Consider the following 26,212-nt stretch of genomic DNA (forward strand, 5'->3'; position numbering starts at 1 on the left):
CTCCCAAGGCAGTGAGAAAGCCTCTGTAATCAGGCTTCCTGTCTTACATTTTGAACTTCACACAAGTATTTTCTCTTCTTTTTATGCACTTCCCTTGAAGAAATCTTGGGGGCAGTGCACAGACTATACAGGCTGCTTGTAGCCAGTCTTCTATGACTTTGACGGGGGCGGGGGATGGGGGCGGGGCGGTTTGGAGCCGGCCTTCGCAAAGCCTACAATTGCTGACTCAAGCCACTTTCATTTGTCTTTGGGATTGAAGTCCTTGCTTCTAGCCTCTTTGGTACTGGTTTCTACTTTTAATTCTATTTTATTAGTCTTATTTTAATGTATCCTTGTAATAAGTAGCCCTGATACATTTCTAGAAAGATCTGGGCATATTTATTTAGTAAGTGATGGCCAATTCATGAGGAGTTTGAAAGTACAATGTTCAGAATTCTGTTAGAAAGAGTCTACATATCTGAGGACTCACACCCACACACTGGTACCCACATAGCGTTTTTCAACTGGAATTTATGGAATACTAAGGTTCCCCGAAGGGCCTTGGGCAGCTGAGAGCTCAGAGATCAGGCCTAGTGTCATCTGCTTTGCAGATGGGGTGTTCTGCCTATGACTCTGATTGAAAAACGGTTCCTCTGCAATATTTAAAAAAGTGAAAACCGCAGTGTTAGTCAAAAATTAGTCAAAACGGTATAGCAGAAAGAACTTGGGTGTGGCCATGAAACCCTCTTACAGAAACCTACTGTCGACATAAGAAATGTCCAAACTGGTAGAGAATTTTTATAAGAGTTTATTTGAGCCAATCCAACCGTATATGCCCAGAGCAAGATCTCAAATGCTCCAGAGAAAAACAGTTTTCCAATTTATTTTCTGCATTTAAAATTAAGGTGTGGGGGAGGACATAAGGAGATTGCATGGAGGTGGGAAAAAGCAAGCTGGTGATGGAGTTAACACGATTATGTGCTTTCTTGAGGGTGGTTATAACTTATTACAAAGGTATGTTAACCTAGATGCACAGAAACAATGGATAGGGCTTGCTTAAGGCAACTGTAAACCTTTTACTAAAAAATGACATGCCTGGGATGTGGCTAGTCCCCATGACCTGCCCAGTGAGGAACTTATGATCGCATATAACCCCTTTTTTGTACACACTACTTGAAAAATAAAATTGAACCAATTGAGAGATGAATAAAAAATGTACAATATGAGAATTGCAAAGTTGTGAAAGGGAAATAGGGTGAACATTGAGTCCAGATGAATCCATTTATAAATACTAGTATTAAAAGTCATAATGTTTATGGCTACCAGAAAGAATGTAATTGTCAGGAAACTGGACAATTAAAAACAACTAATAAAATCATGAAGTAGGGAGCTCGGCCAGTGTTGTTCAGTGGTTGAGCATTGGCCTATGAACCAGGAGGTCACAGTTTGATTCGTGGTCAGGGCACATGCCCAGGTTGGGGCTCCATCCCCAGTGGGGGTCATGCAAGGAGCAACCCATCAATGATTCTCTCTCATCATTGATGTTTTTATCTCTCTCTCCCCCTCCCTTTCTCTCTGAAATCAATAAAAACATACTTTAAAAAAATTAGAAGTAGGGAGAGCAATGAAAGAGAGTAGATTAATTCCATGATATCACTTTTATAACAGAGTTGGTTTTAATTAGAAATAAAACATGTAACTAAAAAAAGCCATCACCACTCGTTTTTTAGTTTTTTTCATGACTATTTTCATTTTAGAGGAAATTTTTGGAAATCTCTTTTTGTGAAGAAGAAACATTTAATTGAAGTTTCAATATTTCCTTCAATTTCACTTCTTTTCTCCTGTTAAATACAAATAAGGTTAGGTTTGAGATTTGTATTTACATAGTATCTCTACTATATGCTGATTTTTATGAGAGCATTTAAAATTATATTTCATCTATTTATCCATCTGTCATTTTGTATACTAATTATAAATGAAAGTTGACTGGTGCTGGGGTCCAACCCCAGCAGGTCCAGGGGTCCCCAAAGGTGTGGACGGAGTCGGCGAAGGACACAGAGACAGCGTTCAGTTGATCAGCAGCCTTGCCAGGATCTCTAGCCACAATCTCCAGCCAAGTTCTGTTATTCCAAAGGTTAGGGAGTTTCTTATCTCCATTCCAGGGAATAAAGATTATGTAGCTTAAGCGTGATTGTTCGTAGTTAAAGTGATTAATTACCCGCCTGGCACTTAGTTAAGAGGTTTTATTCCCTCCCTAACTTCAGAGGAAAATCCCTACCTGGGGAAACAACCTTTCTCGGAGAGGTGACCTTGGTTAAAACACAGTGCCAAGAAGGTGAGCAAACATATTAAGAACAGTATGCCATATATGCCAGGTCCCTTGAAACAGCAAGGATGGACTGGCTCCCGGCAGACTGGAATGATATTAACAGTGTTTTCCTTTTTCTGGGTAATGAGATACAAGATGATTCTTTTAGCTTTTATATTTCGACCCTTCTTAGTTTAAATTCTTTATAACAACACATGTCTATTTTAGACAAAAATAATATAGTCTTGATGATTTGAAACACATATCTCCAGATATTAGCACCGATTAATATTAGGTGATAGGAATGCGAATAGCTGTTTTTTTTTAATTGTATTTTTTGTACTTTTTAATTGTTTTTAAATCTCTGCTTCCTATACCCTCACTACCCCCCGCAAGAGTGGAAAGAGCATGGGCTGTAGAATCAGAAAGTTATTCTCTGTTCCACTACCCACCAGCTGAGGGACCCTAGGTAGGTAAGCTTCCGTTTTCTCACTTGTGAAGTGGGTTATTACCACCTTGCTCCTGGGCTTGTTCCGAGGATAAAATGAGAGAAAGTAGAGAAGCTGGCCAGCTCCATGTCTGTGTCTGAGATGCTCGTGTTGGTAATTCCCTCTCCTCCCCCATTATAGAGAGTGACACTGAAAGTTTACAATATGGCCAGGGAACCCTGAGGCTGGCCCTCTCCTTGCCTGGGATGGGGGAGACTAGCCCTGCCCTGCTTGTGTAAGAGATTTACTCAGTCGGGTAGATGAGGAAGCCAGAAACCTGCCCTGGAACCTTAGACATGAATGAATTTCTTTTCTCTAGAGCTCAAGCATTTGGACTAACTTTTTATTATGAAGATAATACTTTGTTGTCATAAAAAACTAAACAGTTCAGAAGGATACCTTTTGCTAAGCCTTAAACACCCTAATGCTTATTTCTTTGTCCACATTACACTCTCAGGCTGCCTCTTCTACCCAGAGGCAGCATAAACATTCTGTGTCCCGACTTTACTAGTAAATGTGGAAACACATGTAAGAATTTATTGGGCAGTCAGAGCTCCACATAAAAAAGCAGTGCGCTTTCCCTCCAGTCACTTCCTTCACTCACGCTTGGTTGACATTTTTCCTGATATTTAATGACATCTCAGAAGAAGACTTCATTTCCATATCCAGTGTAATGTTCCCCTCCTTCTTCGCTTTCCCCAGCTTCCATGAGGTTGGGGCTGGGAGTCTGAAGTTCTCTCTTTCTCATTCTCTGTCTTCCTTGATCAAATGAGCCCAAAGATCAGCCTGTCCCCTGCACCTGTAGCCATGTAGCCGGGGAATGAGATGCCAGCCACCCCGCAACATCTCTGAGTGGATCTCTTGGACTACACCTCCAAGCTTGGATTGGGTTTGGGGTATGAGGGAACTATACAATGCCCTCCTTGGGTGACCACATCTGCCACCTCCAAAGATCTCTCTGTCTCTCTGTCTGTCTCTGTCTCCCTTCTGATTACACAGACCATGGTAGTGGAGGTAGCCCAGCTTTGGGGGTAGCCCAGCTTGCTCAGACTCTTCTTTATGAGCCCTTCTGAGGGAATGTCTGCTCCACCCTCAGTTATTTGCTACCTGAGTCTCTCTCTGGGGCAACAGAGAAAGTTCCATTCCATCTACTGATACACACACTATCCCAGCCATGTGTGTAAAATCACACAGACATTAAGTTGTAGATCTTGATTCAAATCCAGGCTTTGGTTCCAGAACTCACCCTCTTAACACATTGCGGACCAGTAGTTTTATTGCTAGCTTTACCCAGTGGCCAGATAAGTTTCTGTTGAACGAGTACAAAAAACGTTTTACATCAACGTTAAAGGCACGCTTTAAAATTAAATACCCATTGCATTTTGAAGTTATTTATTACATGTTCTTACAAGCTAATATCTTTTTAAAGTATGATACTTTGTAAAACACTGTGTAATACGAAGTGAGAATTCTTGTGATCCATCCGCAATGTCTTTTAACTACTGATAGGTACTAGCTTCTGTTTGATCTTAGTATTATTAGATACCTCAATCATACAGGAAAGTCAAATACACCCAGGCACTCGCCACTCAGGGAAACAAATATTAATGTTTCCCACGTTTACTTCAGACTTTTTTTTCAGAAACAAAAATTTTAGAGGCAGTTGAAACTTCCTCTTTACCCCTCCCTTATTCCATCATTGTATTTTTGTCCACACTATAGGTAACACATCCTGAATTTTTTTTCCTCTCTAAGGTTCTGTACCTTCACCAGACATGTTTACGTTCATAATCCTGTTTTTTTTTTAAATAGTTTTTGCAAAAACTCTATGGGGTGGGTGTTATTTTTCCTATTTTACAGATGGAAATGCTGTAGGTGCTGGGAACAGCACCTGGTGTCTGACCCGTGGGGTCAAACCAAACCCGGGTCGAGCAACCTTAGTACTTGATTTCTGGATAAGAAAAGAATTCAGAGCCAAAGCCAAGACCCAAACTCACTAGAGAAAGTTTATTTGAGCAAGCAAAGAGAAAGTACACTGGAAGAGAAATTTCAAGCTGGGGGTGGGGAGTGGATGAGGTGGGGAGAGAGGGGGAGGGGGCTAGGATTCCTTTTTAAACCCTAGGAGGATAATTAACTGCTTTCTTCTTCAAACTGACCTATCAGGGGCTGTTCTGTCTTCTGTTCCTGCATTGAAGTTAGCCTCTAGCCCTCCCCCAATCCCTTCACCCCCCACCCCCCGCCGCCCCCTTGTTCTCTACTGGTGGGGGTCTACCACATGACCAACCACATGCCAGAGGAGAAAAGGTCAGGAGAATCCCACCTGCATGACCGGAGGCATTCTAGGAGGGAGAGAAATCCCAAGGGCAAGGTCTTGAAGTGAATATTTCCAATATCTGCTCTACCAGTTCCTTTTCATCACTAGGAGTCCAGGGTGTTCTGCCCTGGTGACCTTCTGTAGCTGGCCCGTCGTCCTTGCTCTGCTCATGTCTGTCTAACTGCCTACAACTGAGGCTTAGGTGACAACCAGACATCATGCTGCCAGGAGGTGACAGAGAGAGGACTGGATCTCTCGGCTGTGATTCCTTTTTGGTGTGCTGGGATATTTTTAATCTCTCCTCCCTCTCCCCGCCACCTGCAACTCATAGGTGACTAGAGAATTTAGGTACATTTCATTTCAGTATTTGGGATGTGGGAAGAGTGGACAATGGGAGTATTTTGGCACTGCACAATTGTCCAGAAGAATGGTTAAAAAATCCCTTTTCTCATCTCCCCTCACAATGCACTTTGTGAGTGTTCCATTTAAGAAAAGAAGTGCAATTACATGGGCAGGATTAGCACAAAACCCTTTGCTATTATTTAACCAGAAAGAACGATGAGCCCGGGCAAGTCCTGGGGCAGGGTAAGCGCTGTGTTACACTGAGCCGGCTTTCGCTCAAAGCTCAAAGTCTGTTGTCAAGGATTTGGCTGTGCGTGTGCCTACTATTGGTATAGGCCTAGTCAGGTCTTGGAGTACAGCTGGGTAAAGCTGACAGCTGACCAGATTAGGCAGCTGACTTCAGAAGGTCAGAGGTCAGTGATCCAGCGGGGTGGGGATGTCAGCGCTGTTGACGCATTCTTGTCACCTAGCACAGGGAGATGGTTGTAAGCCCTTCTCACCAAGTGTCACTGGGATTTATTTCTGAAAGCACCTAGCCCCATGTACATGGTAGGTGGACAATCAGTGTTGGTTGAACTTGCATCTTGGAGCCAGAATGTGTATCTGGGGGTAAAAGTCAAGAGACTCTGTGCTCAGGAGTGAACTGAAGTTCTGAGAATTAGGAAACCTACAAGTGTGCACAAGGAACTGAGTCTCAAGGGTCAGAGCAGGCAAAGTCCCTGGAATGGAGCCCCTGTGACAGAGATGCAGATGTGGGCATGAGCTTTGGGCAGGGACTATTTGTCCCTTGATCGTTTTCCTGTTTTCTGGTGGATTTTTGTGGCCTTAGCCATCAAGTGGATTCAGGTCATTGCAACCAAGTGACCCTTATCTGTATTTGTACTCAAAGAGACAGTTATCTGTATTTATGCTCATCTCACAGGGGACACTGTGGCAGAACAGCTGGGAGGGCTGGCTTTGAAGCCATGCAGACATGCCCTTGAACCCTGATTGTGAGATTTGGCCCAGTACATCAATTGACTTGAATCTCTACTTCTTTACCTATAGAATGGGAATGTTAATACTTAGCCCACAGTATTGCTATGAGGACTAAATGAGAAAATGCATGTACAACACTTAGCATACAGCTTTACATGAATTAAACCATCAATAAATGGTAGTGAGTGATATCACAGAAATGCTCTCACAGGAAGTTGGTGGGATGGGGGAAGAACTGTTATTGTGTAGTGCTTTTGAGTGTAACCTCTGGAGTCAAATATTGGGTTTAAATCTTAGTTGCATCACTCACCAGCTGTGTGACCATGAGCAAGTTGCTTCGTCTCTCCGTGCCTCTCTATTTTCACTTGTAGAATTGAGGCAGTAATTGTACTGACTTTCTAAGATTGTTGTGAAGATTAATTTATAATTAAAAACAAAACAAAACTAAAAGCTTGACCATAGTTGCTTGCACACAGCAAGCACTCAGAACGGTTAAGCACTGTCATTAATGGCTAATTATTACCAACAATGATGGAGAAATTAAAGAGGAGCATGAAAATAGAATGTCATGCTATGTGGAGTGGTAAGGTTTTCACCGCTGGAAGTGTTCAGCTGGAAAGTAGCTTAGTGGGCTGTGGTTTTGGGGATTCAGGTGCTGGGAGAATGAAGATCTTAAGCAACCACTATTCTCCTTCCTACATTAAACAGGAAGCACGGTATGATGGCTGCTTATGTTCAAATCCTGACACTGTCACTAGCTGTGTGACCCTGGGCCTCAGGTAGACCACTCTTCTGCAAAATGGGGTGATTATTACACTTCCTATCTCATATGGTTGTTATGAAGATTAAAGGGCTTCATATCCGAAGAGTGCTTAGAATGGTACTTAATTCCACCCTGAGAATCTTTCTCTCCAACTTCTGTTCCTTTCTTTCTGCGTTCCTTCTCTCTTTCCTTTTATCCTTCTTCTCTCTTTCTTCCTCTCAAAATAGGAGCCACTGTGGGTTCCAGTGGCTTTGGAGCTTTCTTTAAGCCCTGCCCCTCAAACTGTGTCATGATGGGAGGGGTGACTTTGCATTGTAAGTTGTTTGCTCTGGGACCTGCTCTTCAGTCTGTGGAGAACATATTTCAGCTACAATCTGTCAGCCTGGGAATGAGGCATTACTAATGAGGCTCCCGACAGACACGTTGCATTTACGGGGATGACAAACGCCACTACTTGGCTGTGCTTGACTCATTTCAAAGGCCGGTGGGCTCATCACAGTCATCAGTACTTGCTACGCCGAGGTTCGTTTTGTCTGAGGCCTGGGTGCACTTGGGTTTGTGTTAATTGTATCAGTTGATATTCCTGCAAAAAGAAGAATCTTTTAAATGTCTTTTTACCCATCCCTGAACTTGCCTGTTTTGTAATGACTGACTTTTGCAGATCATAGTTAGATGTCATTTGCTGCTGTTAGAACTGGGATATTATTTTAGGACGTTTTCCCAACTCCCTTAGCCTTTCCATGTCCTTGAGGCAGAGGCTGAAACATGCACATGGACACAGCACCCAGCAGGTGATGGAGATAAGGGAGGGGCTGGGTGGCTGGTGAGCTGGAGGCACCTGCTCTGTCTCAGGGACCAGCTGCTCCTCCCCACCAGCCAGCTGTGGCCATGGGTGGGCGCTGGCCATCTCTACTGGAACCTCCTGTTTTGTTTTTTTTTCAAAAGAAGGAGGAGACTTGCTTTTATGTGAAATTCCAGTATTTGTAGATGCTTTTTGGAGATGTTGGCAACCAACAGCTGGTTGAAGCCCAGGGGCTTCCCGACTTGATTAGTATCTAAGGTCCAAAGCAGTTTGCAGAAGTTTCTTTGCTAGTTAAACACACACACACACACACACAACAAAAATACCAGCAATAGACGTGTAAGAATAGATGAGAGACCTATTTCTTTGTTTTCTCTTTGCAGACTGGTATAGGGGATACCTCATAAAGCACAAAATGTTGCAGGTAAGATGATTTGTTTTGGTTTGGGACAGACCTGGGTATCTTTACCTGCCATTCCTTAGCAAGCAGGTTCCACCCATCCCTCCTTGTGTCCTGTGCTTTCCCACCTCTACAACTTGGTACTCAGGAGCCTCAACTTCCCCTTTCACTCATTCTTCAAGGCCAACCTGCAGAGCCCTCTCCTCCCTGAAACTTCCCCCAATATGCCAGTCATATCTGATCTCTCCCTTCCTTGAGCCACATGGTACTGTGCATTTTTTATTTGAAATTGACCTACTGCTTTCCTGTAGAGTGCTTCGGGCATTCATAGTTTCCTCACCTCTGTGTCGCCATGACAGAGAAGCAACAGGGCTGGTTCCTGCCCTCAGGGAGTTCCCTTGTTCCAACCTCACATTACACCGTATTTGGCTCCACGAGAGCAGGTGCCTGCTTTGCTCCTCTGCACACCTCGCACAGTGTCTAGCGCAGTGGCAGATGCCCCTACTGTGCCTATTGGTTGAATTTAGGATGGAATTTCTGAGTAATTGACAAAATGTTATTATTAACTGAGCCAAGCTTTTGGAGGAAGGAAATAACAATAGATGCTTCTTCCTTCCTCCCTGACAGTGGTGTGTTAGGAGGCATGAGCCTACTTTGCTCTCTAAAGAGCAGTTAAATAAATCCAGGGAGAAAAGGACCTCAAATCAAATGAGTCCACTTGTAGCCAGGGAGACGCTTGCTCAGGACCTGACCTTCCAACTGCTCATGACTGTGCAGGGGGACTGGGCACAGAGGGGCCAGACAGAGTGCCTTGTCTCTCTTAGAGTGAGTCCTTCAAGCACCCCTGTCTTGCCCATGTGATATGTTGAGCGTTCATGTGTCAGCTGGGGCTGGAGCATCCTTTGAAATCTAGGGCTATAGTGGGATCTAGAAGAACTGATGGAGAACTGGAGGGGACCTGGACCTAAATGGGTGATTTTAGAATCCAGCCCTTGCTCTGTGGATGCTGGGGTTATTCCTTTAAAGTTTGAGAGTTTTTCCAGTAGTGGCTTTTGGAAAAGCCATAAGGACCTGGTGTCAGTTATTTCTGTGGGGATGTGTCATTCTATTGTACTTGATGTTTTGTTATGTATATTAAGCTATGTTATCTTATTTCCAACAGGGCATTTTTCCTAAGTCCTTTATCCACATCAAGGAAGTGACCATTGAAAAAAGAAGGTACTTGCCATTCTTCACTAGGCTTGGCCTTCAGTGGCTTATGGGGTGTCTCTGTCCTGTCTTCTTTGAAAGCATGACTTGGCGGATGTGATCCGTCTTTTTCGTGCTTGTGTTTATCTGTGTGGCTCCTTTCCCTCATCTAATCCAAATTGATTCCTGCTCAGGTCTGATTCTGAGTGGGTATCAGTAAGTTTGGAGAATCAGACTTTTCATTGGCAACTGCCTTTGGACTGTACTAATTAAATTAACCGTGAATAATGAGCTTGAAGGGCCCACCCCAGTGAAGGAGGACATTAAAAGGGAAGCCTCTTGCATTTGCATAATGTAATTGGTGTGGCTGTTGGAGGGGACAGCAAGTTCACAGCAAGGACCCTTTCAGCAACTGCAGCTTCATGCAAATCAGCCAGCATTTTGTCCTGTTAGCACCTGGGTCCCAATTTCACACCGCTTTCTCTCCTGCCTTCAATAGAAATATTGAGAACATCATTCCTGCAGAAATTCCTCTGGCACAAGAAGTGACGACGACACTTTGGGAATGGGGCAGCATCTGGAAACAGCTCTATGTGGTGAGACTCCAAGCCCCGTTCCCAGGGATGGGCGCTCCTTGCAGTCTTTGTTTGGTTGAAATGTGGAATTTAGCCTTGAACAGGGCAAGGGGGCTTTACTGATACAGTAGGACACAGTGTACGAGGACATCAAGGCCCAGAGGGGTTCGGTGACTTTCTCAAGGCCACACAGCCAGTTAGTGACCGAGCCATAATAAATGGGGGTCTGGCGTGATCCTTTTTTAAACGAATGCAAACATTTTCAAACTTGAGTGTCTTAAAGAATCACCTTGAGAGCTGTTACAACCTAAAGCTTACTTCAATGGGGCTCTGCCGTTTTAATAAACTCAGGGGATTTTGATTTCCTGGTCTGCTTACAACACCTTCAGAAACACTGTTCTCGTATGTTAATTAACTAATGGCTGCTGTCCTCAGATCTATGAGGAAACTCTGACCCTGGAAAAACAAAGAGCGCATTTTGCATCTGTTTTCCCTGTATTGAATCGAATCTAATTTGAAGTCCTCCTTTGATGTTTCTGAAGTTCTAATGAAAGCAATTAGCTAAGAAAACCATTAAGCTGCGAGTGAAAATGTCAACCACGGCTCCCCGCATATTTGTTACAGCACCTGCACAGCTGCTGCTGTGCACACGGTTTGCAGACTTACTTTACAGTCATAAATGTTGACTCCCATGTGGATATTTCATAATATATGGTCATTGATACCTCCAATTCCGTAAGTTCCCCGACAGTTGTTAGGAAAGTTTGGGGGACCGACAGTAGACTTGAGGCTCATGTGGAGCATTATTCATCTCCACTACCCTTTTGAAAACATCTCATACACATACGCCAGGGAAGCTTGGCGTTTCCCCTGGAGAAATCCTTGACAGCAAGTCCATCGTGCCCTTGACCCTAGTAAACAGCTCCTTAAACTTCCAATATTCCAGTATCGCCTTCGTGAGTCATGCCTTATTTCCACATCATCTATGTAACGTGTACTTAATATCTAAATTGGCTACCTTTTTGGTAAACTAAAATGATTCGCATAAGGAACTGTATAGCAAGCTATTTCATTCTAGCATTTTCTGATTCTCTGACACCAATTGGATGCCCTACGATTCAATTCAATTTAACACTGACTACCCAGAGTTAGTGTCAGACGCCATAGATTTAAGGGTTCAACCCTGCAAGATTTGTCACTTCAGATGCCAGTCACAAGTCCTACGCCCCCATTCAGGGGTTCTCATGATTCCTCACCACCCCCCCACCCCCCCGCGGGCTCTGCTCAGAGAGTTCTGGAAAGAGCTGTATTCATGGTTACTGTTTTATTAGAAAGGATATAAGGCAGGAACAGCCACATGGAAGAGATGCCCAGGAAAGGCACTGGGGTGGGAGTGGGCACAGAGCTGCTACACCTTCCCCAGGTGTGCCACCCTCCCTATATTGAAGCGAATCTAATCTGTTCACCATCTGGGGAGTTCCTTGAACCTTGTTGTGGAGGGTTTTAATCAAAGTCTCATTACATAGTCATGATTGATTATATCATTGACCACTAGTGATTGAGCTCAGTTTCTAGCCCCTCTCAGCTCCCTGGAGGTTGGGAGTGGGGAGGTGAGTGGGAAGCTTAAAATTCCAACTCTCTAACCACATGGCTGGTTCCTATGGCATCCAGCCCCCATCCAGAGGTTATCTAGGGGCACTACCAAGTGTCATGTCATTAGCCTAAACTCAGGCTTGATCGAAAGGAGCTCATTATGAATAAGAAAAGACACTCCTATCTATCACCCAGGGAATGCTAAGTATCTTATGAACTGTGCCAAGACCTGGGACAAAGACCAAAACTATATTTCATTACACCACACATGCTTTCCCAAATGGAAAGCTAAAAGTACTTGGCACCATTAGAACATCATTCAAATAAATAACATTGAAAACAATGTTATTAAATGCTTGCTTTAGTACCTGCCAAAAGCTTTGAGCCACAGACCTTCTCTCTCTCTTTGTTAAAAAAACAGAAATTAACCAATGTGAGAGAGAGGTGAGAGACGTATTACATGAAGCTGCAACTTTCTCCTTGGCTTGAACAGGACAGGAGGAGAATCACCGTAGAGGCCCATAATATTTGGCATTATGTCTTTGTTCCATTAAAAGCCATATTGTATCCCGCAGGTTGTATGCATGTCACACTTGGGGAAACACTGTCCCCAAAATGGGCCTTTATCACCAGAGAAATGGCCCTGGTTCCCAGCCTTCAAGGGGCCTGAGCTCAAGGGCTGGGGAAAGTTTCTCATCTTCTCTTCTTGGTTCTTTGGGTGGTCTACTAATTAAATTGATATAAGACAGCTTAATAGGAGAGAAAAAAACAAATTTAATTTCATACTTATGGGAGACCCAAAGGTTTTGGGACTCAAAAGACAGCCATGTGATGGAGGCTTCCAGAATATCCTGAGCTCAGGACAGGGGAGGGGTCTGGGAATACAAAGTGGAGGAAAGTCATTCATAGGAAGGCAGAGGAGAGCTTTGGAAAACAAAGGTTGCCCTGTTCTGCAGATAAGTTGCTTAGGTACAAAGGTATGTATGGTGAGAGCTCTCTTCCTGGTACAGGCCCTCCTTCCAGTGTAAATTTAGGCAGTTGAGGGGGAGGTAAAAAATGTTTCCTGAATCTGTTGGCTTTTGATTGCCTTTAGCTTGAAATAGTCCTCATGTCAAAGAGACATATTTTGGGGTGGCAAAATCTGCTCCCCTTCACAGCAGCTGCTCCTGGTGTTCCTGCCCAAGCATCTTTTGGGATAAGTCAGAAATCATCCTTTCTTTAATAGAGAAGTGATTGGGATTATTACCTTTGCTTTTGGGAAACCCTTATGGCCCAGGGACAGAGCGGGTATATGTCAGTGACTAAGACCACCACCCAATCCTTTTGTAGCTGGGGAAGGGTACCTCCTGCACAGGTGACTGGGATTGTTTCCTGTCTCCTAGGCCAGCAAAAAGGAGCGCTTCCTCCAGGTGCAGGCCATGATGTACGACCTGATGGAGTGGCGGTCCCAGCTTCTCTCAGGAACGCTGCCCAAGGACGAGCTGAAGGAACTGAAGCAGAAAGTCACGTCCAAAATCGACTACGGCAACAAGTAAAGCCCCCTTCTTCCCTTCCTCCCTCCCCAGACGCTTGGTTTCATTTTTAGACACGAGTTGAGTTGGCCACTTTCTATTTGGGAAAAGGCTGTTACCGAGGCTGTGCTTGTGTGCCTTTGTCATCACCCCCCTGGGACCCAGGACAGGCAACCAGAGAGCAGGCTTGCTTATGCAGTAGTTATTACCCGGCTGAGAGATTTAGGACACTCATTTAACCTACTTCCGAGGGGCTGGGGAGCGCAGTCATGCTGGCTCACTTTTGGCTTAGTTGTCATTTTATTCCTGCATTTACAAAACTGATCCTCAAATCCCAGTGTGAGATTTAACGTCCTTTCCCCATCCTAAATTATCCAAGCCCCATACTGTCAGCTAACTCATGCACAGTTACAAAAGCATTTCCTCCAAAGGGAATAGCAGAGATTGATTGGAGTTTGAATGTTGTGAAGTTAAGGAGAACATGAAACAATTTTTTGAGGCAGGGAAACCTACTGGTAATAATAATAGTGGTAATAATATTTTAACTAACATTTAATCTGGGCTTATTATCTACCAGGCATGCTAAGTGCTCTGCATGCACTGTCTCATTTAATTCTTATAACAACTCCATGGGGTATGCAGTTGTAGTGTCCTCATTTTTTTTCAGATGAAGAAACTGAGGCTCTTAAAAAGGTTAAATCACTTATTTGCAGTCACACATCTAGTAAGTGGAAGAACCAGCATTTAGTTTCAGGCTGCCTGGCTCCAGAGTCCATGGGCCTCACCACCATGTGACTTGGAGAGCATTTGAGAGCTGTAAAGGCCTCCCTCCCCTCCAAATGCCTTATTCATTTGTTTATTCATCCCAACAACAAATGAGTGTTGAGCACTTATGATTGGACGAATTTCCTGCTACGTGTGGAGGCTATCGAAATGAAAGCTTCTGTCCACTTCAGGACCACAGCCCAATTAGGACTGAACTCCAGGGAAACTATTAATATGTATTGTTGTCAGTCTGATGGCTTAGGAAAAAGATGTTCAAAAGTTGATTGGAGAAGGAAGTCAAGGAAGGCTTCTGGAGGAGGTGACTCCAAGCTGAATTTCAAAAGTTAAAAGAAGTGGGTCAGAGTGCCCACTTCTTTAAATACCCAGACTGCAAAGTGGGCCACAAGTTTGGAACTTCCCTGAGGAGGAAGTAGAAAGAGCCGATGCAATGAGAATACGATCATTTCCTAGCAGCCAGGCTTTCTTGCTTTTGTCATATGCACTTGGGAGGAGATCCAAAGAGGAAAGCCAATGGATCCAACTTACAGCTGCTGTCCATCCCAGGAGCCCAGGCCTTCTGCCGGTGCCTTGGCTGGCAGCTGCCAAGCGTGTCCAAATCTGCTTATAATGCACACGGCCCCAGAGTGACAGGACGACGGGTTTTCCACGCAGCTGCCGCCGCCATTGGTGCGGTGGCTCTGAGCACAGCCACAGCTGGGAGTGTGGGAATTGAGGGAGTTTTGCTGCTTTACAGCCATGGCATCTGTGACCTTCAGTTGTTGTGTCCTCCTGGAGGCTCCTGAGAAAAAGGACCAAGGATGGAAGGAACGGTCTGGCTCATGGGAAGCCTTTCCTGGGTTAGGGGATCTTGCAGACCCTGGGCCTCCTGAACAGTAGTTGCCTCCCTTCTGGCCTGTCTCTCCCACTGTGCTGGAGGCTCCTCCAAGACAGCAACTGTCTAACTCATAGCTGTGTGTCAGGGACAGGGTCTGCACACAGTAGGTGCTCAGTGAGTCGTCACTGAAGGAGTGCATGAGCGATGGTGATGGGAGAAAGGGGAGAGAACAGGCCGTCCCTCCATCAGCCTCCCTTCTGCGGCATGGCCCACCCAGCCCTGTGCTTTTAGTTTCATGCAGTTCCCTTTGGGGAAGTGAGAGATACCCTTAGAGACTGAGGCCCTGAGCTGAGGGGCCCCCTGCTTCTCGCCTCCCTTCCCCGATGACTTCAGCTGAAAGTGAGAGAGAACGGTGCACCTTGAATTAGTACCGACTCAGAGCTCTGATCTGGGGTACGGCGAGTGGCCTCCTGAGAGTCAGAAGGCTGGACCTCTGGCAGAGTGTGGCTGTGAGGTCAGGGAAGCGTGACCGGGTGCTGAGTGCCCACGGAGTGACCAAAATCAGCCCATTTCCTCCCCAACTCACTCCATTCCTGCACTGAGACAATTTTGTTGAGCACCAAAGTGGCCCCAAGGACATTCATAAAATGCATCCTTTATACATATTTCACAACAACAAAAAGCCAGCAAGGACGCCTAATGATGATCTACTGAGCGCTTGCTATCTGCCAGGTACTATTTTAAGCATTTTCCATGTATTAACTCATTTAAGTGTCAGGACAGGTCCCCATTTCTCAGATGATTAGGTCATTTTGCCCAAAGTGCACTGGCATTTGAACCAGAATGCTTGATTCCAGAGTTCAGTGCTTAACCACTGCATTCTACTGCCTCCCAAGGACCATGTGGGTTGGAGAGAGAGAGAGAGAAAGAGAGAGGGGGAGAGAGAGAGAGAGAGAGAGAGAGAGAGAGAGAGAGAGAGAAACAGACATCTGAGTAGGAAGTCATGCATTGCTTGAGAGGAGGAAGCATGAGTGAGAAGGTGGGAGGAGGCAGGGGTGGGAGGCAGGGCAGGGTGTGATAGCTCCGAAACTAACAAGATTAGTAGAAATTATTCAGTGAAGAATTGCAGGAGACAGGGAGGGAGGGAGGGAGGGAGGGAGGGGAGAGAGAGAGAGAGAGAGAGGAGAGAGAGAGAGAGAGAGAGAGAGAGAGAGAGAGAATGAGAATGCAAGAAGAGCTGTGAGATGAACATGAACAGAGAGAGGAAGGCAGATGGACCAGAACCTTGAGGGCCTGAGAGCCAAGTGGAGAAGTTTGCGTTGTCCAGGGGGCAATGGGAAACCACAGAAGGAGCCATTTCTGTTTTCTTTATCTTAAATTTTTATTTTTATTTTTAGAAAAATGCATACAGTGGGGGCTTCTTCCCTCACCTTCATCTTGGGTTCACTTTCTTGAACAGAAGAGAGCACTGGGGCCACCTCCTAACAGGAAATGTCAAAATGGTCAGTTCTCCAAAACAAATGGTCTGCTGTCCTGTGGGGGGCAGCCCTCCTGATGCTGAGTCGTGGGAATCCAGGCAGCCCTGCCCCTCGACTACTAAAGCTCCCAGCTTCAAGTGAGATTGGCAATGGATTGGCTCTCTGTGTCCAGAGTGAGGGAGGAATCCTCAAATGACCCCTCCACACCCAGGGTAGCTGCACCTGGAAGGATGTTTTATTCATACATTTTAGAACTGAATCCACTTTGATAAATTTTGAAGAGAAAGAGCTGGAGAGATCTTGGCATTAAATTATGTATGGGCGAGGCTCCATCTTTTCTGAGGCCACGCGAGCCTCTGCTCGGCATTAGCTGCATGCATTTGTTCCCTCTGAGCACAGCCCGTTCTGCACCGTGGCTGCCCAATATTATGAGTCATATCTAGTGGGAAGTTAATTTCCTAATGAATGTAGACAAACAGTTGAACCTTGGCTCCCTTCTGTTTGCATTTGGATGAGATGAGAGACGTGCCTCTCAATCCGATTCTCAAATAATAGATGAAAGTTTAGTCTCCTTCATTTGTCTTTGCTCCCCTGGCCCAGTCTGGTACCCAGTAGTGGTGCCTAAGCAGGACCACTATTGGCCTTCTCAGAATCTCCATCAGCCCACCTCCTCTAGGGATAACTGAGGTCCTCCATCTCATCATCAAGTGCAAAATCAGCTTCAAATTAGGCCTCTGCAAACCTACTCCGGGTTCCCCAATCCAATACTGCTCTTAAACAACTATAACATATACCATAGAGGTCAAGAGTGCAGACTAGGATGTAGTATTCCTTTTTACTAGCTGTGTGATGTTGAGCACATTGTTTAGCTTCCATATCCTTGGTCTTTCTTCACCAGTAAAATGGGGGTATTAATAGTATCTCCCTCAAGGCTTGTTGTAAAGGTTTACTGCATTAATACACATAGAACATTTAACAGATGTGAGCTCATTGCAAGTGCTGTGTGAGTCTTTGCTGTTATTAGTCATCCTTGATGCCAAACAGAATGGCAGATGAACTTGAAACAAATCAATAACAAAGGAGAAAGTGTGTGACCTGGAAATCAGAGAGCTAAAGAGAGATTTTCCCCCAACAACTATGTTCGAATAGTAATTAACTAAATAATATGTGAATACCTTTTCTGCATTTATATTATATATAAATACTAGAGGTCCGGTGCACAAAATTTGTTCACTCAGGGTGGAGTGGGTGGGGTCTCTCAGCCTGGCCTGCCCCCAGGGGATGTCTAACTGATGGCTTAGGCCCGCTTCTTGTGGGGAGCCGGCCTAAGACAGCAGTTGGACATCCTTAGTGCTATTGCGGAGGCAGGAGAGCCTTCCGCCACCACAGCTGGGCTCGCCAGCCATGAGCCCAACTTCTGGCTGAGTGGTGCTCCCCCTGTGGGAGCGCACTGACCACCAAGGGGCTGCTCCTGCATTGAGCATCTGCCCCATGGTGGTCAGTGCACGTCATCACGACCAGTCTTTCTGCAGTTTTGGTCAATTGCTATTAGCCTCTTATTATATAGGATTGTATTACACCATATCACATCATATATCATATTAAAACGTTAAACAAATTGAGATAAGGCACATGTTTCCTTTGACCCGCTCCCCATCTCTCCTAGTCCTAGGGCCCTATCTCTCCACAAAGGTACCCTTGTTGATGGTCTTGGTAATTTGGTGCATTTTGTCCAAGCTTCTCTCTCTGTTCATTGTCACTCATGTACATGCACCCAGATAACATATCTGGCTTGGTTTTTTTTATATAAAATACACTATATGCATCTGTCCATACTTTTTTTTTTCATTGAGATATCTCATTAAACATATTAAAACAATATTATAAATTTTAGATCCTGCTTCATGAAATTCCATCACAGATCACAGATTATTTAGCCATTCCCTTTTTAAAAAATTCTCTATTGTTTAAAGTCTTACATATAGTATTACATATGTCTCCTTTCCCCCCATTGACCTCTCCCCAGCCACCCCCAACACCCAACACAAGCCCTCATCCCCCTGTGTCCATTGGTTAGACTTATATGTCTGTGTCCATTGGTTAGACTTATATGCATGCATACAAGTCCTTTGGTTGATCTCTTCCCCCTCTTCCCCTTCCCTGCCTTCCCACTGAAGTTTGGCAGTCTGTTTGATGCTTCTCTGTCTCTGTATCTATTTTTCTTCATTAGTTTATGTTGTTCATTATATTCCACAAAAGAGTGAGATCATGTGATATTTATCTTTCTCTGACTGGCTTATTTGTCTTTACTGCCCTTCCCCAATCTGGTACCTGGTAGTGGTGCCTAAGCAGGACCACTATTGGCCTTCTCAGAATCTCCATCAGCCCACCTCCCTAGGGACAACTGAGGTCCTCCATCTCATCATAAAGCGCAAAAGCAGCTTCAAATTAGGCCTCTGCAAACCTTAGCATAATGCTCTCCAGGCCCATCCATGCTGTTGCGAATGGTAAAGAGTTCTCTCTTTTTTATAGCAGCCTAGTATTCCATTGTGTAGATGTACCATAGTTGTTTTTTTTAAATTATTTATTGTTTAAAGCAGTGGTTCTCAACTTGGCTGCACATTAGAATCACCTGGGAATCTTTTTAAAATCCTGATTTCTGGGCCTCTTGTTACTAATGTTGTGGCCCCACCCTATAACAAAGAAACAGAATTTCTAGAGGATGAGGCCCAGAAATCAGGATTTTAAAAAGATTCCCAGTTATTCTAATGTGCAACCAAGGTTGAGAACCACTGGTTTAAAGTATTACATGAGTCTCCTTCCTCCCACCCCCCGCCATCCATTGACCTGTCCCCCATCTCCCCTCCCCCAAGCACAAGCCCTTACCCCCTCCACCCCCCACTGTCTGTGTCCATTGATTTTGCTCATATACATGCATACAAGTCCTTTGGTTGATCTCTTACCCTCTCGCCCCCCGCCTTCCCTCAGGTTGTACAGTCTGTTCAATGCTTCTATGTCTCTGGTTCTATTTTCGTTCATCAGTTTATGTTGTTCACTATATTCCACATATGAGTAAGATCATGTGATATTTAGCTTTCTCTGACTGGCTTATTTCACTTAGCATAATTCTCTCCGGTTCCATCCATGCTCTTGCAAATGGCAAGAATTCCTTCTTTTTTTTATAGCGGCGTAGTATTCCATTGTATAGATGTGCCAAAGTTTTTTAATCCACTCATCTACTGATGGGCACTTAGGCTGTTTCCAAATCTTAACTATGGTGAATTGTGCTGCTATGAACATAGGGTGCATATGTTTCGTTTAGTATAATGCTTTCTAGTTCTATCCATGCTGTTGCAAATGGTAAGAATTCCTTCTTTTTTACAGCAGCATAGAATTCCATTGTGTACATGTAATTTACCACAATTTTCTAATCCACTCATCTGTTGATGGGCACTTAGGCTGTTTCCAAATCTTAGCTACTGTAAATTGGATTGCTTATCTTCTTTTTGTTAGATGTGTGAGTTCCCTGTAAATTTTGGAGATTAGGCCCTTATTGGATATGACATTGGCAGATACGTTCTCCCATGCATTAGGCTTTCTTGTTGTTTTGTTGATGGTTTCTTTTGCTGTGCAGAAGCTTTTTATTTTGATTTAGTCCCATTTGTTTATTTTCTCCTTAGTTTCTATTGCCCTAGGGGCTGTATCAGTAAAGATATTGCTACAACATACGTCTGCTATTTTGTTGCCTATGGATTCTTCTAAGAGTTTTATGGTTTTCCATCTTACGTTTAAGTCCTTTATCCATTTGAATTTATTTTTGTGTGTGGTGTAAGTTGATGATATACTTTCATTTTTTTGCATGTATCTGTCCAATTTTCTGAACACCATTTAATGAAGAGACTACCTTGACTCTATTGTATGCTCTTGCCTCCTTTGTCAAATATTAATTGAACATAATGGCTTGGGTCGATTTCTGGGTTCTCTGTTCTGTTCATTTGTTTATGTCTTCCTCTGTCTCTTTTTTCAATGTCTTGTGGTTTTTCGAGTATAGGTCTTTTACATCCTTAGTTAAGTTTATTCCTAGGTATCTTATTTCTTTTTTTTTTTTTGGTGCAATGTTTTTGTTTGTTTATTTGTTTGTTTCTCTTTCTGTGAGTTCATTGTTGGTATATAAAAAAGCCATAGATTTCTGGGTGTTAATTTTGTATCCTTCTACATTGCCAAATTCATCTATTAAATCTAGTAGTTTTTTTATGGAGTCTTTAGGGTTTTCTATGTACAATATCATGTCATTGCAAATAATGATAGTTTTACTTCTTCTTTTTTAATTTGGATGCCTATTATTTTTTTTTCTTGTGTGATCTCTATGGCTAGCACTTCCAAGTACTGTCCCAAACAGGAGTGGTGAAAGTGGGCATTACTGTCTTGTTCCTGTTCTGAGGGGAAATAGTGTTAGTTTTTGCCCATTGAGTATGATGTTGGCTGTAGGTTTGTCACATATGGCTTTTATTATGTTGAGGTATGATCCCTCTATTCCCACTTTGCTAAGAGTTTTTATCAGGAAAGAGCGTTGCATTTTGTCAAATGCTTTTTATGCATCTGTTGATATGATTATGTGGTTTTTATCTCTCAATTTATTTATGTGACTTATCACACGTTTATTGATTTGTGAATATTATACCATCCTTGCATCCCATGGCCGTTACCTTTTTATAGACACTTTTTTTCAACACTTTGTTAACGCAAATAATGCTGCAACACACATCCTCATTTCAGTGTAAGGTGTTTCTCTAAGTTCAATATCTCAGTAAATATACATTAATACACATGCCACAGTCTCTCCTAAGGAGGCTGTGCTGCATCAGTGTGACTCCCAGCTATGCACAAGGCTGTGGGTGTAGAGCTGTTCTGTGGGAGTCTATGATCCTAGAAATCAGGTGAACTTTCTGGTAGAAACTCCTCACCAATGTCCCGAAGCCTTCAGCCTCTTGTGATTTATCCTCCCCTTCCATTTTGCTTTTCAGAATCCTTGAGCTTGATCTGATTGTCCGAGATGAAGATGGAAATATCTTGGACCCTGATAACACCAGCGTCATCAGCTTGTTCCATGCACACCAGGAAGCAACTGAGAAAATCACAGAGCGTATCAAGGAAGAAATGGTGAGCTTTGTGAAACAGGCTTTGACCAAGATGGGCGGGCATTCAGTACATCATAAACTTAAAATAATAGGCTAATTAACCAGACTATTTTCCCCATGGACAGAGATGATCAGTAACCACATACATTTTACTGTGGTTTTGTACTGGTAGCTGTAATTCATTCTGTATCCATCCCATAGGTAGTTTAATGCCAGCGAATTTCCTGTTCTCATAGAACTTTATAGCTCAGAGAGGAGAAAAGAAGAAAGGCAGTAAAAAAGTAAATAAACAAATGGAACAATTAACTACAGATGGTAGTAAGTTTCTAAAAGGCAATAAACTAGGGTTATGTGAATCAGTGAAGCAGGAGCTATTTCAAAAGGTACCATGAAGAAAGGCTCTCTCAGCAGTGACATCTGAGATGACACTTGAATAATGCGAAGGCATCAGGCCTGGGAAGAGCTAGGGAAAAAGTGTTCTATGCAGAGAGAACAGCCAGTGCAAAGGTCCTGAGGTAGGACTGAGTTCTGAATGTTTGAAGAGTAGAAAGACCAGTATGGATGGAGTATGATGAGCAGTGTGAGAGTGTAGGCAATGCCTTGGAGAAGCCGGTAACAGGAGCCAAGTCTTATAGGACCTGAGGAGTCATCAAAAGGGCTAAGATGTTATTTCAAGTGTGGTAGGAAGCCAACAAAAGATTTCAAGGAAGCAGTCTTTTCAAGGTTAACATATGATTCATAATTAAAAATAATTTTAACCACAGTATTTGAAAGCAACCTTATTTTAGATTTATTGAGATATAATTTTCACACAATAAAAATTAACTTATTTAAAACTAGTCTAATGAATCTTATTAATACATAGTGTTGGGTAAACTACACCACAATCAAGATATAGAATGGTTGCATTATCCTAAATGTTTCTTTGAGTTCCTTTATAGTCCATCCCCTTCTATATCTCCAAGCCCTAGGCAATTTCTAATTTGCTTTTCAAATCTTTATCAGATATACATTTTGCAAATATGTTTCCACCCAGTCTATGTGTGGCCTTTTGATTTTCTTAAATGTGTCATTTCATAAGCAAATGTTTTTAGTTTTGATGAAGTTCCTTTAAGCAATTTTTTTTCTTTCACAGTTTGTGCTTTTTATGACACTAATTTCATGAGGAAGGCTGGGTCAGTGGTGGGAAACCAAGATGAGAAAATCAAGGCCAAGAGAGGTTAAAATCAAGGCAGTGTGAGAGTGTAGGCAAGTGACTTTGGCTCAGGTTGCAGAAACTTTGGGATGTAGAGATGAAAATACTGCAGAAATTTTCGGGCTCAAAACCTACGTGATTCTCAATATCCTGGACCATCTTTCTGTTGTCCCAAGTGGTGCTGGGCTAATTTTCTCTTTCTTCCTCTCACCTCTCAGTCAAAAGATCAGCCAGATTATGGATTGTCTTCCCGGATCTCCTCATCCCCTACCCACAGCCTCTATGTCTTTGTGAGAAACTTTGTGTGCAGAATTGGGGAAGACTCTGAGCTCTTCATGTCTCTCTATGACCCCAACAAGCAAGCCGTCATAAGGTAGGTGTGGTCAGTGTTGCCTGACTTCTCTGCATGTGGAAGGCTGGAGTTGGCAGCCCACAGAACATCTTTTCTTTCCATCATCGCTTGTGCAGAAATTCCCACCCACAAGAGAAACAGCCTAACTGAGAACATGAAATAACTTTTTTTTTAGGGCATGGAAGTCAGGTAGGAGTATTTCTTACCACCAATTTTTTTCCAGAGTTGGGTTTTGGTTTTGTAAATAGTTCTGGTTTCTGGAAGACAACCAGAAATAACAAGATTCAGAGGCAGCATTGGATAGAATAGAAAGAACTACTTTAAAATGGGAATTGAGAATGAATGGTGCAAACTCGGTATCCTCCTTAGCAGCAGTGGCCTAAGAAAGAGTATGAGCTCTGGGTTCACATCCTGACATCCCCACTTATTCTTCCTCAACCTTGGGCAGGTTATTACTTTTTATTCACTCTGGGTTTTCCATATGCACAATGTGAATGCCAACTTCACAGGGTCATTTCTTTCAAGCTTTTAATGAGAAAAAAAATCACATGAAGCCCAGGGCTGGCAAATGCTACCCAGGCTCCAAGAGGGAGTGACTGTGATTAGTACTACTTTAATGAACTATTCTTGGGAACGAAGGAAATGAGGGAACTTCTAGGTACTTCAGCTCAAGGCAGGAAAAGCACCTTTGGGAATCTCCAGGGAAAGACTTTGGCCCTCACTTCTGTCCCCCTGGCCTCTGCTTTTGGCTCAGACCATACTTCCTCCCAGGTGAGCACTGACTATGGCCCCCAATAGGGTTAGGGCCAACACATGGTCCTATATTGGAGGTCCTGGTTTATGCATTAGAATAGAGCTGGAGCATGATCTTCTGCTTTTATGGAGAAAATGATGTCTTTCTAGCTTTGATGCCTTGACAATGAAATGAGTGTAGGGCTGGTGAATGTGGGGCTTTAGAAAATGATGGCTCTCTTGGAGACACTTGTGAAACATAGAGGGGACTGTCTATCTCAGAAGGCTGAGCTGAGGCCTGTATATGACCTCATTCACTTTCATTACTCTGTGCCACTTGGATGAGAACATGAGGCTCAAGGAAGCCAAGTGACTTTTCCAAAGTCACATGTTTTTATAAGAGGCAGAGCTGGGATTTCTACCCGGGTCGGGGGGGCAATTTAGCTTGTCACCAAGGCACTTTTTCCTAGGAGTAACATCAGATACCTGAATGGTTTTCACCAGGGTGTCATTTATGGTGGAAAGTTATTCTTTATAGCAAACCAAATCCCTAATACTAGAGAGCCAGCCCAGCTCACCTGGCTAGGCTTCAGTGGACACTGCAAACACGTTTTCCTGCTCCCTGAGAACCTGCCTTGGAAGGGTCTGTGTGGCAGTCTCCTTGCTGCTCCTGTCCGTTGCTCCCAAGGCACCCATGACAAAGATCCTGAAAGCTCTAACAGGACCCTCCCTGCCTCTTAGAAAACATGAGGACTCGTCATGACTGAATTGGCAAGGGTACCTGGCCTGCTGGCTCAAGTGATGGATGGCCTGAACCTGTTCTGGGGAGAGACAATGGATCAGTGAGATGGCAGCCCTATTCCCTGATGTGTCACAGCGATGATGTGCTTGCTGGGGCATGCCTGAGAGATGCCTCTGAGCATCAGAGACACAGGGCAGCCTTCAGAGGAGTGAGGGATGGGGAGGAGCAGGACAAAATGGGTAGAAGCAAAAAAGTAGAAAGCAAAGAAAGAAGAGAAGAGGCATGATACAGAAAAATGAGGGGGAACTTGGATGCCTTACCTGTGTTATACTGCCTCTGCCCTTTCCCTAAGAAACCAATCTTCGCTCTTGCCTGCCCTAATCAGGGTTGACAGACTATGAGCTGCAGGCTAGTTAAGGCATCCTCAGTGTGGCCCAGATGTGGATTGGGGAGAATTTGGCTGAATTCCAGTGTTGGGATGAGTCATGGTCAGATTCCAGTGGGTGTCTGAAGAAATCTGGTTTAGGAGATTTAAGGTAAATTTTTGTAGGAAACAAAAAAGAAGCAGCTCAGGCATTGGGCCAGTACAAGGCTAATTTCTAAAAAGAGCTTGAGGAGGAGTTGGAATGGTCCTCATCCTTCCTCTGAGGAGGGTGCCACGTGGAGGAGGACTCACCTGTCTTAGTGCCGGTTGGGCCTTCCCAATTTACCCTCGGGTCTTCCTGGGCAAGGATGGATGGGGTTCGCTCAGCCCTCTAAATTGCTTTCCTTATTTATGATTCTATTTCCCCTGGAAGAAAATTGCGAGGCCCTGCTGTTTCGACCTAGCAGGGTGGTTCTCGATGGGGCTTGCTACCTGTAATGAAAGGTTCTGGGTGATACCCATGTATTTCCCATGACGGGTCAGAAATAACCAGTGGAAAATCGCTTAAAAATTGGGGAGGGGAAATGAAGTCTTCCTGGTTAGTTTGCTGCAAATTTCACTAAAATTTTAAAACGTTACTGAAACAAAAATAAGGTGCATTTAACTTGATTGAGTTTTAACCATTGGTTAATCCGAAGCTGTGTTCATTTGTCAGCAGTTCCATTTCCCCCTTGAACTTTGCTTGGATTACTCTCATTAATCTTCTAGGGGTGAGTGGGGAGAGAGAAGCCAGAAGTCAGAACAAATCTCTAAAAAGAATGTAACTGCCCTTAACTTTGTGGAATTCTCATTATGTCTTCTTGGGGTGACTTGATTTCTGAGCTTTATTTTGCTTTTTGCTTTTTTAATATATTTTTTTTATTGATTTTTCACAGAGAGGAAGGGAGAGAGATAGATAGTTAGAAACATCGATGAGAGCGAAACATCAATCAGCTGCACGCTCTATCCACTGAGCCAAACCGGCTTCGGCTATTTTGCTTTTTTCTAATTCAAGATAATAAGCACTTATTTAGCACCTACTACATACTCCTGGATGTCACAGAAAACCTACTGACTCAACTGGGCAAACTGTACTTGGCTTCTCCTCAGCTAGACTCTCTCTTTTCAGCACAGCTGGACGGACCAGGATAAACTGCACAGGGGGCTGCGTGGTTTGAAGATGTGAAAGGATTAATGATCGTTTGTCAGAACCATGTGGCTGCCTCTCATAAAACCCTTAAATGGGATTTAGTTAGCCACCGAATCAAGCCAAATTCTTGAATGGCCTTCAAGGCCTACATGGACTGGCCCCTCTCTGCAATTTCTCTCTT

General features: G+C 43.7%; 1 protein-coding gene across 2 annotated transcripts in view; it reads left to right on the forward strand.

The window, feature by feature from the left end:
* The window catches only part of DOCK2 (dedicator of cytokinesis 2), a 365,121-nt gene that overhangs the window by 16,275 nt on the left and 322,634 nt on the right, over nt 1-26,212 (forward strand). For both annotated transcript variants that reach the window (XM_015565082.1, XM_006765379.2), the window contains exons 3-8: nt 8,358-8,398; nt 9,537-9,592; nt 10,062-10,158; nt 13,113-13,261; nt 21,344-21,479; nt 22,871-23,025. In XM_015565082.1, the coding sequence (XP_015420568.1) occupies nt 8,358-8,398; nt 9,537-9,592; nt 10,062-10,158; nt 13,113-13,261; nt 21,344-21,479; nt 22,871-23,025 (634 nt within the window). The remainder of the gene's footprint in view (nt 1-8,357; nt 8,399-9,536; nt 9,593-10,061; nt 10,159-13,112; nt 13,262-21,343; nt 21,480-22,870; nt 23,026-26,212) is intronic.

This window comes from Myotis davidii, unplaced genomic scaffold (assembly GCF_000327345.1).
Source record: "Myotis davidii unplaced genomic scaffold, ASM32734v1 scaffold399, whole genome shotgun sequence".
Lineage (NCBI taxonomy): Eukaryota > Metazoa > Chordata > Mammalia > Chiroptera > Vespertilionidae > Myotis > Myotis davidii.